Source organism: Talpa occidentalis, unplaced genomic scaffold (assembly GCF_014898055.3).
Source record: "Talpa occidentalis isolate TD23 unplaced genomic scaffold, MPIMG_talOcc4v2.1 talOcc4.14, whole genome shotgun sequence".
NCBI classification, from domain to species: Eukaryota; Metazoa; Chordata; class Mammalia; order Eulipotyphla; family Talpidae; genus Talpa; species Talpa occidentalis.
Genome location: NW_023601433.1, coordinates 13,176,016 through 13,196,339, shown reverse-complemented (window position 1 = coordinate 13,196,339; position 20,324 = coordinate 13,176,016). Strand labels below are relative to the sequence as shown.

General features: G+C 40.6%; 2 protein-coding genes across 4 annotated transcripts in view; both read right to left on the bottom strand.

Moving 5' to 3' along the window:
- Positions 1–20,324, bottom strand: part of ENTREP2 (endosomal transmembrane epsin interactor 2) — a 280,311-nt gene that overhangs the window by 67,858 nt on the left and 192,129 nt on the right. For all 3 annotated transcript variants that reach the window (XM_054694788.1, XM_054694787.1, XM_037510095.2), the window contains exon 3: positions 10,758–10,868. In XM_054694788.1, the coding sequence (XP_054550763.1) occupies positions 10,758–10,868 (111 nt within the window). The remainder of the gene's footprint in view (positions 1–10,757; positions 10,869–20,324) is intronic.
- Positions 13,614–17,128, bottom strand: NSMCE3 (NSE3 homolog, SMC5-SMC6 complex component). Its single transcript, XM_054694789.1, has one exon. It carries the CDS (start codon positions 17,107–17,109, stop codon positions 16,222–16,224), a length of 888 nt encoding a protein of 295 aa, XP_054550764.1. The 5' UTR covers positions 17,110–17,128; the 3' UTR covers positions 13,614–16,221.

Genomic DNA, 20,324 nt, shown 5'->3' with positions numbered 1-20,324 from the left:
TATACTAATCCCTTATAATAAATCTCCTTATATGTAATAAATAAATCACATACACATATCATATCTCTGTCTCTCTTTGTGTGTGTGTGTGCGCGCGTCCTACTGGTTCTGCTTCTTGAGAGAACCGTGACTAACATAATTCATGACATAGTATTTCTACCATAAAGATATAATTTAAATAGATACGAGAGTGAAAATAATAAAAAGTATTTTTAAAAAGGAAATGGTTAAGTTTTTAATATATACTGCCTCTTTTAACATAATGTATTACTTTTTTAATTTATATAATTTAATTTTTAAAAATGGTGATAACCAGATCACAAAATCTGGTCATTTAATAAACCATACTCTCACACCATTACCAGGCTGCGCCAGCACACCCAAACAGCAACAGCATTGGCCAACAAAATCATAGCACTGTTCTCATCCCTTAAGTGGACTTGGAAATGAAGATGAACTAGAAATTCTAATTCCCAATCATGCCATGCTTCTTCCTTTGCTAATAAATGGTTTTCTTTCTTTTTATCATATGTTTCCCTGCCTTATATGAAAAGTCCTTTGCTAATTACTTTAAGGAAAAGGGGCTGCACTCTGGCTTCCCCCACCAGAAACTATACATTGTATTTGGGAGGCACACTCAGGGGAGAGGCTGAGCTCAAGCAAGCTCACCAATCAGAAAATAAACAGATGAAACAGAAGACGGTAATCTGCTTTCCATCAAAACACTCACCCCAAGTGTCAGATCTCACTTTTTTTTTTGTTCTGGGGGGATGTAGGTATATCCCAGGAAGCCTGGGCAGAGATTTGAGCAATGTACAATTAGTGTGCAGATCACAGGCACAGCAGGATCTGGGCTAGTCCTGCTTTTCAGCTGACAAGGAGGCAGCACACTCTCCCTGCAGTGTGATGAATTTAATTAAAAGGGATTTAGGGTCAGAAAAACACTGGTGGGGTCATGATGAGCACAATATAAATCAGGTTACTGTTTACTTACAGGGGAAGATACTACTCCCAGCAACCTGCTTGATGAGGGATGGAAGGAAGAGCTCACATTCCTTACAAAATTGTACATACACATTTCACACTGCTTTGTTATGACATATAAAAATGGTTTAGGTTCATTGAAAGACTTTATGCAGGGGAGTTTTCCCAGGTATTCAAAGATTTACTCTGACCAAAAATAAATAAGATATATCTTTTTTCTCCACCGGCTGGTGCTTTTCATCTTCCCTTTTTCTTTGAATTGTGAGTATCATCCTGAGGTGGTGATATGTAAAATAGTGAAAGTGCTATGTAAAACAGAAGTGAAAGTAAATGTGCTGGGGCCTCCCCTGGTGGCACAGGCAGTTGAGCATTGCACTGTGAGGCTCTGCAGCACCAGTTCGATCCTGGCTGGCCGGTGAGGGTCCCACATGGCGGCAGACCTCTCCTGTCTCGCCCGCTGCTCCCCTCAGCAGTGTATTTTGTCAGTCTGCCTGTTCTGTTCCCCGCTCTGTCTCTGGTGAATCCTCTCACCCTCCGGCGGATCTGACCTGTACCCAGTTCTTGTATAAATAAAAAAATAAATCTTCAAAAAAAAAAAAAAGAAAGTAAATGTGCTTATGAAACAGAAATGTGCAGAGAGCACAGGTTGAATCAGAAGCCAACACCATCTCATGGCTGGCTCCATGACTTTGGGAAGGTCACTTTTTGCCCAAGGTCTCAGTTTTCTTATCTGTAAAATGGGGGTAAATTAGTACCTGCTTCCCACTCAGAGCTGTCGGGAGTAAATGGAATGTATGTATATAAACGTGCTTGCCACAAAATCTCATACCTTGTGGGTGTTCGACAAACTTAGCAATCATCACTGTCATTACCAACATGCAGCAGTTAGGAGTGGTTTTATATAAAAATATTATAGGACGTATTTCAAGTGATGTCTAAACAGACATTAAATGAGTTCACATATACCTTTTATAAAATGTCTAATTCCTGCAGCAATACCAATAGAGACAAATATTTTAATCTACTCCACATGACAGTGATGGGGGTTCTATTTGTTTCCTTTATAGTAAAATGAGTATCCGGTGATGTTCAAATTTACCAAAGAAGAGGGCAGGAATGCATGTTCCCTGTGGGCAGGCCTGTGACAGCAAAGCCAAGGAGATGGCCCAATGGCCTCTGAGCACATGAAATGTGGGATCCTGCAGGGAGGCATGAGCAGCCTTTAAAGGAGAGATGAACTCCCTATATACACGCGCAGGTGTGTCTGAGAGGTTATCCTTGAGAAGGAAAAATACTACAGACAAACCTACATAGTATTAGCTTATTTAAAAAAATAAACAACTCTGTATTTGTGTGGGTACATGTACACACGCATGTACATAAATATACGTGCACACAAAGGGCCCAAACACACCGCAAAGAGATGGTCTGTGTGGTAAGGAGTGGGAGGCTGAGTGTGGGAGAGGAGGCTTCCAGGTTTATTCCCATGTATGTATTGCGTGCATCTTTTACAATGAAAATCTATTCCTATTTTATTTAATTTTTTAAAAAGAAAACAGGGGGCCTCCCTGGTGGTGCAAGGGGTTAAGTCACAATCTATGAAGCTATCTGCAACCACTGCAGCATGAGTTTGATCCCCGGCCAGCCAGGGAGCTACCCACATGGCACAGCAGACCTCTCCTGACTCGCCCGCTGCTCTCCTCAGCAGGGTGTTTCAGTCAGTCTGCCTGTTCTGCTCCCCACTCTGTCTCTGGTGAATCCTCTCACTCACCCCACACCTCTAGTCTGTATCCTAGTTCTTATATGCATAAATAAATAAATCTTAAAAAAAAAAAAAAGAAAAAACCAGAAAAACAGCCTCTTTTCATTTAAGCAAAATATTTATCCACACACATAGTAAAATGTATTATGTTGACCTGCATTTGAGAAGCATTCTGTTGGGCTTTCATTTAAAAACTCAGAAAGAGGGCCTCCCTGGTGGCACAGGAGTTAAGCACAGCACTATGAAACTATCCACACCTACTCTGCAGCACAAGTTCGATCCCAGGCTGTCTAGGGAGCCACCCACATGGCGCAGCAGATCTCTCCTGACTTGACCACTGCTCCCCTCAGCAGTGTGTTTCGTCAGTCTGCCTGTTCTGTTCCCCGCTCTGTCTGGTGAATCCTCTTACAACCTGCATCTCTGGTCTGAACCCCAGTTCTCATATGCATAAATAAATAAATCTTTTAAAAAATAAAACTCAGAAATAAAAGTGTGAAACTAAATCTAAAACTTCTGCAGAATGGATTGAGAATGTTAGCTCATAAAAAATATTGGAATTAATTTTTGATGCTATAATATTTCACTGTACAAGCAGCCTCAAATTAAATTTTAATTTAATTTTAAAAGGCATTTGAAAGCTAGTAATGCCTTTCCTTATAATTAACCTAAAACAGCATGTTTACTTAAAATTCTGGAATGATTTTTTTATCTTCCCCCGAGGCTCTTAGGAAAAGAACCCCTGGGGTACAGTCACAGATTCACTCCCGTGCTCGAGCCTCAGGCGTGGTGCCAGGCCCTGCACAGCACAGATGTGGCCTGCTCCCTGGTGCTGCTTTGCAAGTAGGGAGTGATGGGGAAAAGCCAGTGCTCAGAAGAAAACAGGCAAAATGTGAAGAGAGAGAATAACAGAGGCAGAGAGATTGGCTGGGGTGAGGAGAGATGGCCTTTCAGAGGATGTGCCAGCTGCAAGTGGGGGAGGCCAATGGGAGTCCCAGGAAGCAGGAAAGGAGGGAATGGAGGAGCTCAGGCACAGGAAAGGCTGGGAAGCAGGAGCCCCTTTAGAGCTGGGACTCACAGGCTACCCGCAGAAACAAAAGAAAGCATGACTAACACAATGACCATAGGAAAAAAAAATTTTAAGTAGAATCAATTCTCCAAATGCAACAAACCCAGATAATTCCTACCATATTTAATCTACGTCACAGGACAGATGAAACCAGATGTTTCCAAGTTCTTTCTGTACAGTAAGCACAATTCTGATAGGAAACTGGGTGAGACAGCACCAAAAGGTAAACTGTAGGCCAATCTCATTTATGAATTTAGACACAAGCAAGCTCTTAAATAAAATATCAGCAATTTGAATGCAGGATAATATGTATGATTGAAATCAGTTGACCAAGGAGGGCCTATTTCTGTGATGCAAAGGTGGTTCAGCATTAGGAAATCTATTAATGCAAATCACTACATTAATAAACAAAAGGACAAAAGCTGTAGGGTCATTTTCACAGATGTTGAAATGATGATGACAAAATTTACATGTATTTTGATTTAAAAAACATCTTAGAAAAGCAGGAGAGAAGAAAATATCTTGTTAGTAAGGGCACCTTTTGGGAAGCTGACAGCAAACATTACACTAAATGGTGAGCCCTTGGTCAATCCCCTGAAAATTGGGAATAAAACAAAGGCATAAAAAAAAAAAAACCCACAATTATTTGCCAACCTTTCCCCTATAAATCCTCAACATGAATAAAGGATAGCATGGGGCCTGGACTGATGAGGATTTTCCTGGACAAATGATCTAAAAGTTCAGTCTTCTTAACTCACTGTTTTCTTGGACACCCCAGGCCCACGTGGAGATGCTGTGTGGCCTCCTCTGTCCCGTGGTATCCCTAGGCCAGGGAGGCTAGGGCGAGTGGACACGGTGGGGTAGGCTTTCCAAAGTACAAGGGGCAGTGGGAATTCCAAAATGTGTGACTGCAGAAATGTCATAGCACAGCTGTTAGAGGGCCTAGGTGGTGTAGGTGGTTGAGTGCAGCGCTGTGAAGCTGTCCGCAGCCTCTGCAGCGTGGGTTCTATCCTGGCTGGCCGTGGAAATACCCACATGGCACAGCATACCACTCCTGTCTCTCCCGCTGCTCCCCTCAGCAGTGTATTTCAGTCAGTCTGCCTGTTCTATTCCCTGCTCTGTCTCTGGTGAATCCTCTCACCCTCCTGCACATCTGGCCCTGGTTCTTGTATAAATAAATCTTTAAAAAAATTAAAAAAAGAACAGCTGTTAGAAAGCAGCTGTGGCTTATCAGGGTGGGGACTGTCCAGGCGCAACAGAACCTCCTCTGTGAGAGCACAACCCCCCACCATGGGTGACCGGTGAAGGAAGCTGTAGGGCCCCCCAATACATGAAAGGGCTCTCCCTTTGCCTACTGTGCCTCCCATGATGAGTCCTTCTATGAAACTCAGTCGATGGTGATTTTAAAAGTGTGTTGCACGGTGGGGTACCCAGTGTCTACTTAAACCCTATTGATCAAGCCAAGAAAAAAATATATGTGCTATAAAAATTCATAATAGAGGGATAACATCTTTGTTTTCACAGCTATGTGGAAAGGAAAAGATAAAAAGGATTGAGACCCCACTACTCCCAAGTTGTTAAACTTGGGGTTCCACTGCCAGTTGGCTGTTAGGAGGCAGCCTTCCACCCTCCTGAGGAGGCCTTAATGCAGAGTGGGGACTCCAGCGTTGTACAGACTGAAACCTTAGTGCCCACCCTGTGTAGGTCCAAGCAGCTTAGGGAGCAGTGGGAGGCATGGCCACCCTCCCTAGTCAGGCAGGTATCAGTGGGGGCCTCCTGGGGAGCTGGAACTCCTAACCCCACCTAGAAGAAAGTCTCTAGGATTCTTAGACTTGATACCAAAAGCATCATCCATTAAAGCAAAAGTGGATAAATTAGAATTCATCAAAATAAATGTCTGCCCTGTCAAAGACCCCATTAAGAAGATGAAAAGACTTGGGTAAATATTTGCAGATCACATATTCCACAAGGACTAGTATCTTATTCTAGTTCTACATATTGAAAAAAATCAAGGCAAAAAGCGCCCAAGACATGAACAGATGTTCTACTACAGAGGATGCACAGGTGTAATGAAGTGCAGGGTGATATGTTCAGTATCACCAGCCGTTAGGGACACACACATTAAACCACCGTGACAATCTCTCCATGTGATGGGAATGGCTAAGAGTTTTGAAAATTTTAAAAAATGCACACAAACTTGTCTACCTATTTATTTATAAGACAGTTAGTTCCAGCATTATTTGTGACACGGGAAGTTAGAGACCACGTAAATGCCCTGCAGATGGAGACTGTTAAATAATGTGTAGAATATAATACAGGCATTAAAAGGATGGGCCAGGGCTGAGGCTATTTCTCTATTCTGCATATAGAAATTTCCATAAGGGCCTGTGCTGACAGAGGCTTTCGGTTTATTTTTGGAATTTTACAATGGATATATCTCCTTGGTACCTGCATATTTCCAATAAATGAAAAAGATAAATTTCTGGCAATACTTGTCGAGAAAGAAAGAAAAAGAAAATATATAAAACAACATGAACACAAATAAAAAGAATAAGAACAAATATTACCATGGATTTTTTAAGACAACTCAATGCATTCATTTAAATTAATAAATGTGGAAAAGTCAAAAAATAAGAAAGTAATAACAATAGAGACATTGACTAAAGTAAAAGTTAAGAAAGAAATAGAAAAAAGCTGGGAGAGAGTAGAAACTTATGCCAAATAACTGTTTTATAAAATAGTGGTAGGGCCAGAGAATTATACATTTGGATGCAAATATCCATCAAGGAACAGAAAATTCCTTAGATTGAAGTTTCTCAACTAATTTTTATGAAATACTATAGTCATAAAACAAAATACTGAAAGTAGGAAAAAAACAAAACTAGAAATTGATTGCAAGTATGAATATAGATGAAAAGTCATAAATAAAAAATAGCTAACAGACTCCAGAAATGTTTTAAAAGACTATGAAGATTTAATTCCAGTTATGTTCCATGTAATCTAATCTTGAGCCTCTATTAATATAAACTATTGTACCAATGCATTCAAATTAAAAATAGATAATCTTAACAGATGTCAAAAAACCTCTTTGATAAAATTTAACCTCTATTTAATTTTTTATAAGACTTAATAAAATATGAATAGGACTTCATCATCATAACATTACAAAATAGCTATCTGAAACCATCTCTTAGGATCATGTTTAACAGAGAATAATTAAGGGCTTCTAATCAAATTCAGGAATAAAAACTGATGAGACAAATTAATATCTAATTAATATCTACTGCTATTTTGGTAGTTGTAAACAAAATAGCAAGATAGGACAACAAAGCAGGATCCACAAATTGTGGAGGGCAGGAGACATAATTATTTCTCCTGATAAACTACAGGATCAAAGATATAATTGTATAGTTAAATGTGAGTAACAAAAAAAAAAAAAGTTCCTGAAAGCCTTGCATACCACTCATGGCTTCTTATAATATAAAATAACTTATAAAACATACCTACTAGAACAATAAAATATTTAAAATACCTAGAACTAAACATAAAAGTCAACATATATATTTTTTAAAACTAGAAAAACGTAATGCTATTTACAGCAAAGTAAATTGCAGAGCTGTGAAATACATATCAATATTTAAAAATGAGATCCTAAACTACTGGGGGGGGTATAGGGAAATTATTTATAATCCTTGAGTGGGAAAATCTTTTTTGGGGCAACAATAAGCCAGAAACCATAGCAGTAAAAAATAAAATCAATATGAGTACCTAAATTTCCACCTAGAAAGAATACCATTAAAAATATGAAAAGGTGGGGCCTCCCTAGTGGCGCAGCGGTTGAGCGCTGGGTTGCGAGGCTGCCCGCAGCCTCTGCAGAGCTGGTTCGGTGTCCGTGCTCTCCTCAGCAGTGTATTTCTTCGTCAGTCTGCCTGTTCTGCTCCCCACTCTGGCTCTGGTGAATTCTCTCACCTTCCCACGCTTCTGACTGTACCCAGTGCTTGTATAAATAAATAAATAAATCTTTAAAAAAATATATGAAAAGGTGAATAACAAGCTATGAAATATATCTCATCCCACATGAAGATGGCAGTTTCCTTAATATAGGGAGTGCTTTTATAAATGAATTATGAAAAGTAAAAACCAAACAGAAAAAATAGGCAACAGACATGAAATGCTAGTAAGCAGATAAAGAAATATATCTTGGGACCTCCCCGGGGGCACAGCGGGTTGGGCACAGCACTGAGAAGCTGTCCGCAGCCTCTACAGTGTGGGTTTGAGTCTTGGCCGGCCAGGGAGATAACCACATGGTGCGGCAGACCTCTCCTGACTCACCCGCTGTTCCCCTCAGCAGTGTTTTTGGTCCGTCTGCCTGTTCTGCTCCCTGCTCTGTCTCTGGTGAATTCTCTCACCCTCCATGCCTCTGGCCTGTACCCCAGTTCTTTATAGTTAAATAAATCTTTAAAAAAAAAAAAGAAATACATCTTATAACAAATGCAAAAGATGCTTGACCTCACTTATAACTAAAGAAATACAACATTACAGACTAAGATTGACAAAGACAAAGGAATCCTGATTGCACTCAAAAATGTGTGTAGGTTTGGATAATATGACACAGGCATCTGGTGTAGGCAAAAGTCTGGTGTCCCAGTTTTGGAGGACAATTTGGGAATAATATTCTAAATTTAAAGTGCACTCAGGCTTTGACTAAGGGATGCTCTTAGTAATTTCGTCTCCCCATCTATTTGCTCAGTCCTATCTTGTTTGCCCCACAGCTTGCACCTCAGCCAGTTCCTACAACAGCAGCAAAAGACATTCAATATTTGTCAAGCAATGAATGTGCACAAAGGGTCCTCTTCTCTGCCTTGTTTGTTTTAGTAAAAGACTAGAAACATCCCTAACCTATACTTCATTAAGTGGTGGTTAAATAAATACTCATCCATCCATGCAGTGGGATTCTCTGCTGCTCTCTATTTAACAGCTGGGAAACCTCCAAGTGCTGATGTGCAAATGTCGCCAAGCTACATGGTTGGCTGACAAAAGCAACGTGAATAATTGTGTGTGGAACAGATGCCCCAAGTGTGTGCAAACAAAAATACACAAAAATATTCACAGAAATATCTGGTTACCAAAACTTTCTGAAAGGAGGTGTTATACATATGTATGTCTCTTTATTACATTCATATTTATAATACTTTCGGGTTAGTCTTAATTATGCAGAGGAAAACAGCACAAACACACAAATATGGAAATGTACTAAATATCCCAAAGGGGAAAAAAAAACTACCCTTAAAAGTGTATAAAAGTAACTGGGATAAACCAAAGCACATACAACGCGCCTAAAGGGAAAATATGGTGGTGTTAAAATGTCAATTCTCGCCCAATGTAACCTGTAGTTTTAACATGATTCCAATTCAATTTTCAAATTAATTCCTTTTGAGTTTTATTTTAACTCATCTGGAAGATTACATTTTAGAGAATAGGCAAAAACATTTTTAAGTAGATTCAAGTCTCAAGTGGAGGTGGGAGCACAGCTTTGCCCTGGAAATTATAAAAATACAAAGTTAATGTAATAAAATAGGTTGGTTCTGAAATATAAGTAAACACACAGATGATTGGGATGGGATGAAAAGTCCAGAAATAGATGTATCTCTGTGTGTGTGTGTGTGTACACATGATTCTGCTGGTAGAGTAGTTAACTGTTGTTTTTGATCATCCAGCAAACATTCGCTATTATCCCCTCACCCCAACCCTTCCTCAGCACTTAGCTTCATTTTGGGGAATTACATCCTCAATCCCATTAGCCAATCATATGCTTCCTCCCTGAATTCTGACTCTAGAGCAATGGACAAAATGTTAAGACTGGAATTGCTCATTCCTGCAGAAGGTGTATCCTGGTAATTTCAGGGTTCCCATGGCAGGCCCCAACTCTAGAGCAGGTTTCTGCACCCACAGAAACTCCTTTGGGTTCATCCACTTTTTAAGCCTAATCTCTAGCCCCTTGGTTGCCATCAGTTCCACTATCCTTCCATAGTTAGTTTCTGGAATTCTGTAGGGGCCTCTGCATTGAGCAGAGCCCACTCACACTAGTCCTGCTGGTCTTGGAGATAAGGACTGCAGGGGGTGGCAGGCCTCCCAACAGCTGACTCTTGGACCCAAAAGAGCATAGTTGTGAGAAATGAAGCCACGGCCCCACTGCAGAAGAGCTTCAGGCAATTCAGTCTTGCTCCCGACATCTCAGAAATGGTAAATAAGGGCCAAGCAAGCAGATGGGATGCTGTGGAGGTGCACGGCTCTAAAAGGCAGCCCTGGCTAGTCACCCAGATAAAGAAACAAATGTCCCCAAGTCCAGCATCTCGGGCCATATCAGAGTCAGTCTATACCCTTGATGGATGTGAATGGACACACTTTGATGTCTGCAACAGCCAGAAGCACGAATCACCCTACCAGGAGCTAAGACATAATTTGGAGTGATAGCTGTGTCCAAGAAACCACTGCTGACCCATACAATGCACACAGCATACTACCTACCATTTCCCTACATCTAAAATATAACCCTCTTTTTAAATTGAAAAATGAGAAGTAAATGGTTTGGATGCACTCATTATCAAGTTTATATGTATCTTGGCACCTAACACAGACTCACATAATTGGTTTTTAAAAATTCAGTGACAAGAGAAATCAATGCAACAAATGCTAAAATATAATCATCACTAAAGACATTCATCCTAAAGCAGAACGACACTGTGAAACTTAGAAATACGCCATTAGTCACCGATTCACAAGCAGAACAAATTTCAATTTCTAGAAACAAATTGACTTAAATTCCTTCAATAATAATAAAGTATCAGGATAAATACAAGGTATAATAAAATTATTTTAAGAATTACTTCCCTGAAAATTCAGAGCTTATGACCTTTATCAAAATGTTTGCATTTCATTACTTACCAACTGACAGCCTTCCAGGGACTTGACAAGCTGAGCGTTCTGACAGGAGAGAATTGAACCAGCCAAATTCAGCATTACACACACTGCAGAGAGCAGCATGAAAAAGGTTATCTGGAAACAAACCAAACAAAAAATTGATTATCCACTTGGAGAGGCTTGAAAGAAAAAATGATTTGGCTCTGAAAATGCTTCCAGTTGATCAAATAATTACATGAATAACATTTATATGTTTTAAAGGAAGGTATTATTCCTCAAGATTTCAAATTCATATTACCTTAAATCAAACGGAAAAGGCAAAAGTTCTGAAAAGCCATAGCAAGCTAGCATAATTTTGTTTGAAAGCTACCGTAAACTATTTTAGAAGTTAAACTTGAAGATACTTTATAGTCTGGTCTTAAAAGTTTTACATATCCTCAAAAAACAGCAAGTTAAAATTACTAAAGAAAATCAAGTGAAAAGTTTACTTATTACAAACTCTGTTTCTTTTTATTTTGATTATGTATGTATGTATGTAGTTGAAATATATTTGGCACATAATATTTAAGTTTATGGTGCACAGCATGGTGATGTTGCAATTCAGGTATCTTTTTCGTAATCGCTTTTCACTTCCTTCGCATATATGCCCAGAAGTGGGACTGCTGGATCATGTGAAGTTCTATTTGTCACATTTTGAGGAACCGCCACACCGTTATTCAAAGGGGCTGCAGTGAAGCCATGGGGAGAGACAACATGCTCAGCTTTCACTGGGGTTCTAGAAAAAGTCTAGAATTTCAGGGGTTTTACTCTTTATTGATGAATTTAGTAAGAGTGGGAAATTAAAATGCAGAAAGTGAAACAAAAAAGGAGGAGGAGGAGAAGAGGGAAGAAACATAAGTGGATTCCAACTGCACTAAGATGCTCAGCTCATGGCTAAATGGACAACACTCAGAAATGAAGTGTTGGACCCCAATTCAATTTATACCCTGACTCAGCAGAAAAACAATCACACCCTATCAATTGTCATTTTCTTAATCCTTTGATCCTCAACCCTATATAAACAGTGCCCACAAAGTTCCATCTTCAGAGTCTGATTTGAGAGCCTTGCTGCAGTCTCCCGTCAGATGATCTTGCACTAAACTGGCTTTTTATCTGAAAAGTGGGTGACAGGGTTCTTGGCTTCTGTGCCATTGGATGGCAGGCCTTAATCTGGCAACAGAAATAGGAAAAGATCTGAAAATTACACCAACACCTCACATCATGCACAAAATGATTAAAAATGAGAACTAAAGCATTGAATAATTAGAAGAAAATACTAGAGGGCCTCCCCGGTGGCGCAGTGGTTGAGCACTGGGTTGCCAAGCTGCCGCAGCCTGTGCAACGCCGGTTCAATCCCCGACTACCAGGCGAGGGTCCCACATGGCGCGCAGACCTCTCCTGCCGCCCGCTGCTCCCCTCAGCAGTGTACTTTGTCAATCTGCCTGTTCTGCTCTCCACTCTGTCGCTGGTGAATTCTCTCGCCCATGCTTCTGACTGTACCCAGTGCTTGTATAAATAATAAATAAATAAATCTTTAAAAAAAATAGAAGAAAATAACTATAATATCAGAATTAGGGGGAAAACTTTCAAAGCACTACACACACACACACAAATAGCCCTTAAAAAAATAAAATAGGGCCTCCCTGGATTGTGCAAGGGATTAAGCATAGCACTGTGAAGCTGTCCGCAACCTCTGTAGCACGAGTTCGATCCCCAGCCAGGGAGCTACCCACATGGCGCAGCAGACCTCTCCTGTCTCGCCTGCTGCTCCCCTCAGCAGTGTATTTCAGTCAGTCTGCCTGTTCTGCTCCCCACTCTGTCTCTGGTGAATCCTCTCACCCCTCGCACCTCTGGCTTATACCCCAGTTCTTGTATGCATAAATAAATAATCCTTTAAAAAATAAATAAAACAGTGATGATTTTGAGACATTAAAATGAGATAACCTATATGGCAAAAAATATATATAAAGAAAATGTAAGGGAAGGTATCTGCCACCTACACTTGCTATAACAATGGATTAATAAACAGAATAAAGAAATCTAACAAATCAATTAAAATAGAAAAGATCTAGGAGATATAAAACCTGGTGGCATAAAAAAGCAAAAGACAAGATGAAGATGCTTAAAGTTAGTACTAAGAATGAGGAGCAACTAGAATAAACTATCACCACACCCCCACAGGATGGCTGAAGATACTGAAAGGCCAAATTTTCACAAGGGGCGCAAGGGCAGACTGGCAAAGAAACTCCAAAATGTTGGTGGGAGTGTAACTTAACACAAGCTCGTGAACGATTTGGCAATGCCCCGTGATTGCTCTTTTTGTTTCTGGCTGGAGAATCTCTCTTGTGTGCCGAAGGAAGCACTGTACACTGCCTGCAATGAGCAAAACATTGGAAAGAACCGATCTAAACATCAGGGAGTGGATAAACAAACTGCTATCTTCCCCGCCCCATGAAGGAACAATTAAAATGAACGAATCTGATCTACAAAAACAATGGTGAGTGCAAACAGCAAGTTGCAAGAACAGTATAATCTCACTTATATAAGTTGCAAAAGCTTACACAATGATTTTAAAAAATAAACCTATATATTGTTCATATAGACATATAAGTATTCAATCTTTTTTATACAATGTCATAGCCACAAATTTTTGTCACCTCTGAAAGGGTGAGGAGATAAGGGCTTGATCTGCTCTGTTTTTATTTACATAATATGCATAATTACATAATAATAATGTATCATATATTATAACATATATAATTATATATCATATATCATATATTATACATTATATTCAATGCATATATATATATATTTAATGTGGGACCATAATTTTTTTTAAATAAGTATTTTACATCATTCTTCCCTTTTGTACAATATATGTGTGCTTTCTCTTCTCAGGTGTAGTCCCCATTTGTTTATATTTTAAATCCAGAAACAAAATGGTAATTTGATGATAAATTATTAACACTTCTGAGAGAAAAGCGTGGGAGAAGGTATTTGCCTCAGTTAATAACTACTGCCAAACACGGTCCCTCTTCCAGTGGTGCAGGGGCCCAAACTCATGCCACCAGCTTTTGAGAAAAGGAGCCATTTAATGTGAAGCCCCAGGATAGAAGACTGGAGGCAGGGCTCTCAAATCAGTCTCCCTGAGGATGGGCTTTGGGCAGTACTTGTGGGACTGATGAACAAAAACAGATATTGCACATTGGAAGTCCAATAAGTTGCTTTCTGCTAAATGATGGCGTCACTATAATTTGGATCCAGAATTGCAACAGAGCACCCCTTGCTTCTGAATGCTGCCCATCAAACCATGAGCAAGGCATCTTAGCTCTGTCTTCCATGGCTATTTCCAGTCCAACAATGGGATGTCATCTCCAGCACAGTGACTAGGTCTGTGCTGAAACACAACTCGTCAACCTATGAAAGACTGGGGTTATTTTTCCTTGTTTAAAATGGATGGAGGGTATTCTTGTCCCATTATTATAAACCCGGCCTGCTGTTCTTACGAGATAAGCAAGAAGAGACCGTCGTGACCATCGGTTTCAGAACTGACAGTGGGCACTAAATGAGTTTTATCATACAGATGAAAATGCCAATAGTTAAAACACACCAGGGGAGAAAGCAGAAAGGGGACGAGTAAGCTAAGCCATAAGATACCTTATATGCTGAAATAAAATGCAGAGCAAGAAGGGCCTTTGAGGACTAACTATATTCTACTGATGAAGTAAATACAAATTCCAGTTCTACAGAATGAAGTAAAACCTGGTGACCTATCGCAGTTCTACCAGGCTTCTGGATGACAGCTGGTGCAGTGTTGTCAAGTCCATTTTTTAAGCCCAAGTGTTTACCTCATTTGTTGCTAAATGTGAAGCACCTTTCTCACGGTTATAATTATTCACCCAAGGAAATGTTTGTTGAATCTGTGTTCTTGCATTCTGCCATAGGCTATAGGGGAAGACAGTGAGACTATGCACTCTTCAGGCAAATTTAATCCACATAACACAGCATGATAAAGTTATTATTTTTCCCATTTTACAGATAAATTGAGATTCAACTTAAAACTCCCTATCGGCATGCTGACGACGGCATAACCATAATTCAGTTACCTTTTCACTATACTCTGATGCTCTCTCAAAGCCCGGGGACCGTCTTATGTGTCACTTTTCAGTTCTCACTACTCCCTTTGGGCTGTTTTCCCATATGCCATGAGTTAGGTTTTTCCATAAAACCCTAATAGTCAGATCAGAAGAATATTGTTATAATTTTTGAACCAGCAACTCTAGGCCTAGGAATGATTATGAACAAGATATTTTCTTTAAAAAACAAACAAAACCCCCAAAAAGGTAATAATAGTTCCTGTTCAAGAAGAATGAAATTTCTTAAAATTTACAAAATTTTAAGAAAGTGACAACTAAAATTCTCCCTACCAACCACTCTGACAAGGGTTTGATATGTATTTCTGTATCTAATTAGCAAAATGCCACACAAATATAGGCATCATCAACCCATTCTACAGGCAAGGAAGTAATCTGTACAAGTAACCTGCTTAAAATCATATAGCAAATTAGCGGTGGAGCTTGGATCTGAATCCAGACAGTCTGATTTCCAGGTAGGCAGGGTAAATCACCAAAGCATGGCTAATCACTGAAGATTTTTTTGTTACTAACAACAGTAAGAAATATATTTTACATCATGATCCATTATACACACACACATATTATTTACCTTAACAACATGTAGTAAAGATTGTCCTTTTTTTTAAAAGATGCTGGTTTTGAGTCATGGAATTAATTTCTCATGACTTACAATGAAAAAAAAGTGCACAAGATTAACTGCTTCAAACACACAGTATTTATTATAATATAGAAGCAAAAATGGAGAAAACTATGTGGAAGTAAAGAGCCAGCTACAGCGCTAATTACGAATATAAAATTATTTGGAGGAAAAAATATGTACATTGCTTAGAACGTTGCATAATACTTACATATGTAGAAGACATATAAGGTAGTTGTTTTATGGTAAAAAAATATAGGCAATTACATTTTTATTTTTAATTTATAAAGGCTTTTATTTTTCTTTACAAACTGGGGTGGTTAAAAGGCCAGATAAAAGCCACTTTCCTTTTATTTTCTTGGCACTAAAGAATTTCCCGATGTGTTCTTTCTAAAACATCGTTCCAGATCATGGTACAAAGTGTTCCTATCCGTTTTACAAAGTTAGCAAGATTTTATACCAAAAAATAGACTGTAAAACAAACAAAATAAACCTCCTGGCATTTTTATAAATGAAGCTTTGGAACCAAATAAGTTATATTATTTAAAACACAGAACTCTGCAAACACATCCTAAAGCTGAACACGCGCGAGCGTCACAGAAATGTGCCTCCCTCCCGCCTCCATCGCATTGGCACCGCGCCTAGGCCCTCCCCCAGGGGTCCAGCTCGCATCTCAAGAGGAGGGGGCTGGGCCCCCAGGCTCGGGTCTGGCCCTGGCCTCCTCCTCCGCCAGAGCCTCACAGTACTGCGCCGGCCAGTCTTTGGGGTCCTGGTTATGCACTTTGGCCACAAACTTAAGAACTTTCATCTTGCTGGTTTCCAGGTTGGTTCGCGGGCCCCACTGGAACTCATAGTCCACGGGGTCCGTGTGGGGTATCCGCCGGTACTCCAGGTAGCGCTGCCGCACGAAGTCCTCGGTAATGAGTTTCTTTGGGTCCCCGAAAATCAAATGCTTCTTGGTGGGGTACACCCCCAAGCGCCGCAGGAAGTCCCAGACCTCGGTCTCCTTGATGGTGTTGCCCTTCATGAAGATGAGCCCCAGGACGATCATCAGCAGCCCGGTGGTGGGCGTGCCCTGGTCGCCCCTCACCTCCGCGTCCTCCTCCACGGGGTCCAGGGTGTTGATGAGGATGTAGCTGTTGCTCTTGGGCTCCAGCTCCACCAGCCGGTACCCGAACACGTACTCGAGGCGCTCGGCCGCCAGCCGGAGCAGGTCCGCGAAGATGTCCTTGTACTCCCCGACGACGTGCTTCAGGATGTCCGTGCGCTTGATCGGGATCTTCTTCTGGTCCTTAATGAGCAAGAACTGCACCAGCTCGGCCACCTTCAGCTCCAGCTGCTTCGGGGTGCGGGGCCCCACGGCGGGGGCGGCCTCCGAGCGGCGGCCGCCGAGCGACGCGGAGCTCCGGGCCTCCTGGGCGCCGCCGGCTCCGCGGGAGGTGCTCGGCGCCTCCTCGGAGACCCCGCCTCTCGCGACGCGGCTGTCCCCGCCGCGGCTCCAGTCCCTGTCCCTCTCGGCCAGGGCGCTGGGGCGGCCCCGACTCCTCGGCTTCTGCAACATGTCGCCGGCGGCGGCGGAAGCCGGGGCCGGCAAAGCCCCCGCGGGCCTCGCCGTAACGGGCGGCGGGAGAGCGGCGCGTCGCAGGGATTGTGGGTCGGCGCCGGCTCTGGGCGGGGCCAGCGCGGCGCGTGGCGTCAGAGCCTGCGCGCGGCGCGGGCGGAGGCTGCGCGTGGCGTCACGGAGGCTGCGCATGCGTCCGGGCAAGTACCCCGCCGCCGCGCAGGCGCGGACAGAAGCGTGGCTTCCGGTGCTGCCTGCAGGTGCGGGCACCGGTTTTCGTTCATTGAAAGCGTCCTGCGCACTAAAACATACAAATAGAGAGTAAGAGCCGGAACTCAAGGGTGCTCCGCCGAGCAGAGCCGCACAGCCCCAGGCGATGCGCTAGAAATAGTGAGACTTAAAATTGGGACTATTTCTAGGTAGAGGCGACCAATGAGTGGGAGGAAAATGAGGTGAAGAGGAAGGCAGGTGCGTGGAAGTGAAGCAAAACCATTTTTTTATACACAAAACCGGACATAAATTAAAAACCCAGGGGATTCCCAAGTTCGCTGTGCCTTCCACACGCCCCTCAAGTTTAAACCCTCCTAGCCACTCAGCAACTGGTACTTTAATTCTCCTAAGTGTCTATTAAAAACATGTTTGGTGAGGGCAGACTTACCTCCCAAGCAGTACTTTCACTATGTCAGAATTTATATTTTATGCCTTACAATTCCATCAAAGTAGGACCAGTCCACACAAAGCATGTTTTGAAGTGTTTATGCATATTCAAAAGAGCTCATCTTTTGGAAAGCACAGCTTATGTAACTGCCTTGGGCCCACAACCACAATTTTAGCACGAATGGTTAAGAACACTGTTAAAAACAGAAATGTGCTCTCTCAAGAGACTGCCATTTAATTTTTGGCATCACTGATCAAGAATTGCAATAATGTGAATCTCTAACATTTCTTAATTCTTAGTATGTCAGCCTCAGGGCTCAACAAGATAAGAAAGATAAGCTGGGGTATCATCCTTCATAATCTGTGGTGTGTGCACTTTGTATTATTTTAATTGTGCAACTCTAATAACCAAAATGAATCACTTCATTAACTCAAAGCATCAGCAATCTGCTGCCACGACTTCTAGAGATCTTAGCGAATGTGTTCCTGTTTTGTTTACTGACTTGTAAAGAAGAAACTGAATTTCCCCCTTTGTCTTTTTATGGCTACCCAGAAAGTAGATAAACTCTTAGAAGAACCAAATCAAATTGAGTTCTTCTTTAATGCAAACATATTCAAAGGAAAGCAATTCAAAACACATTATTTGAATAATAGCATCAAAACACAACCTTATTAAAATTTCATTAAATGTTAGTAGCATAAATTTTTGCTTGTAATTCAATATGAAAAAGCAATCTGATAATGGCATTGGAACTGCAATAAGTATAAAATGATATTCCATGTTGTGATGTGAGTATGCTAAAATCTGGTAGACTATGAGTAATAACTTTATGTTCCACACAAGAGCCAACAATACACCCTCAAGCATCAATCGTAATGACAGAAGCCTACTAAGAAACACAAATATATCATCAAGACATTCATTTTTCTACAAAGAAAACATTCATCTGCCTCAATTTTCTTGAAAACTAAAATTTGGACTCAAGTTCAAAGAGATTGCAATCAAGAATGCTGCAAAAAGTTCCTCCAGAAGGATCAACTGTACTCTGAGTCAAATTTTCAGCAACCAAGAGACAACTGGGAAGTGGAAAATAACATGAAAGCTGTTGCCAGCAACTGGGCTGGTTTCTCTCTGTGTTTTTTTTTTTTCTTATTAAGCTGTTCACTTAAATTATCAAGCAGCCCCACAGGTCAGGCTACTCCCTGTGACTGTGAGAAGTAGCAATGTCTGTCAGCAGCATCCGTACTCAGAGTCCAGATTGTCATTATTCAAAATGGATGAGAAAAAAATACCGTTTTGATGTCCTAAACAACTCTCTATACTCTATATAGAAAAATGCAGGTGAGAAAATACAGACATAAAACAAGAGACTTATGATGAGAACTGGGCACTGCAGGGAGAAATCACCCAGACCCACATTCCACTTTACAGGATGCAATGGGTATTTGTGATGATGATGATAATAATAATAGTAATGATAATAATAATAACACTAACACTATTAATAAATATAACAACAGTTAATGATCAAAGTTCAGACCCTCCTCCCAAGTGGCCTATATGTATTTATTACTTCATTTAATCCCTGCATCAAACTGGTGAGGATGGGCCTCTATTGTTTCTCTTATCACAAATGAAGAAACTTAGGCACAGAGAAGACTGTTTATGGTTTTGAGGTCTTACAGCAAGTAAGTGGTAGACATGGGATCTGAACTAAGGCAACAGGCCTCCAAAGCCTGCTCTTAACTATATGCTGTTGCAGAAAGGACATATACTTGAAGGAGTAAGGGCTTGGGAATCTGATGGAACTAGATTAGAAACCTGTGTGCTACTGGGAAAATTACTGACATTCTTTCCATTTTCAGTCTCCCAGAGTCAGAGAACTAAGTGAGACAGATATTCCAAGTACTTAGCACATGGCTAATAATTAATAATTTGCCTCTTCCCATGGGGTTTATGTGAAGGAAAGTATTTGAAGAGTTTTCAAAGTTGTAGAAAGATATTTACTGCAGTGAAACACATGTACACACAAAAATCAGAAATAAGTTTGGAAAGAAACTTATTCAAGATGCTATTCGTTACTTTTAGAAATAAAATTCAATCCTGATTTTTTTCCTCCAGAGATAATAAAAAAATAAATTCTGAATGAACTTCAGTAACATGCCACAGCAGTCATGCAACATTCAAATTTTCATTAAAGTCAGTTGGTAGGTTTTGTTCAGCTAATGAAATGATAAAAACAGGTGGTTTATAAAGAAAAACATTTTCAAACTTCATGTTAATAATTTATAGCTTTATAACTAAACCAAAAAGTAAAAAATAATATCAAAATTCTTTAAGGGAAAATCTAAGCTATCACACTTGGCAAAGAAATGCCTACTACTGATTGTTCTTTACAGATCTCTAAGTAATTAAAGGTTTTATTTCATCTCCTTGGTGGCAAATGCCTGCTAAAAAGCTCTAATCATCTTTATAATTTACTGCTTTCTCCTCTTCATTGAATGGTATTTCTTACAGAACCAGAGAGAGGCTTTAAATTTTCTGACAGCAATCCAGT

What these genes read in the sequence shown, in the direction of transcription:
- NSMCE3 (XM_054694789.1), bottom strand. Translation starts at nt 17,109, where the DNA reads ATGTTGCAGAAGCCGAGGAGTCGGGGCCGCCCCAGCGCCCTGGCCGAG.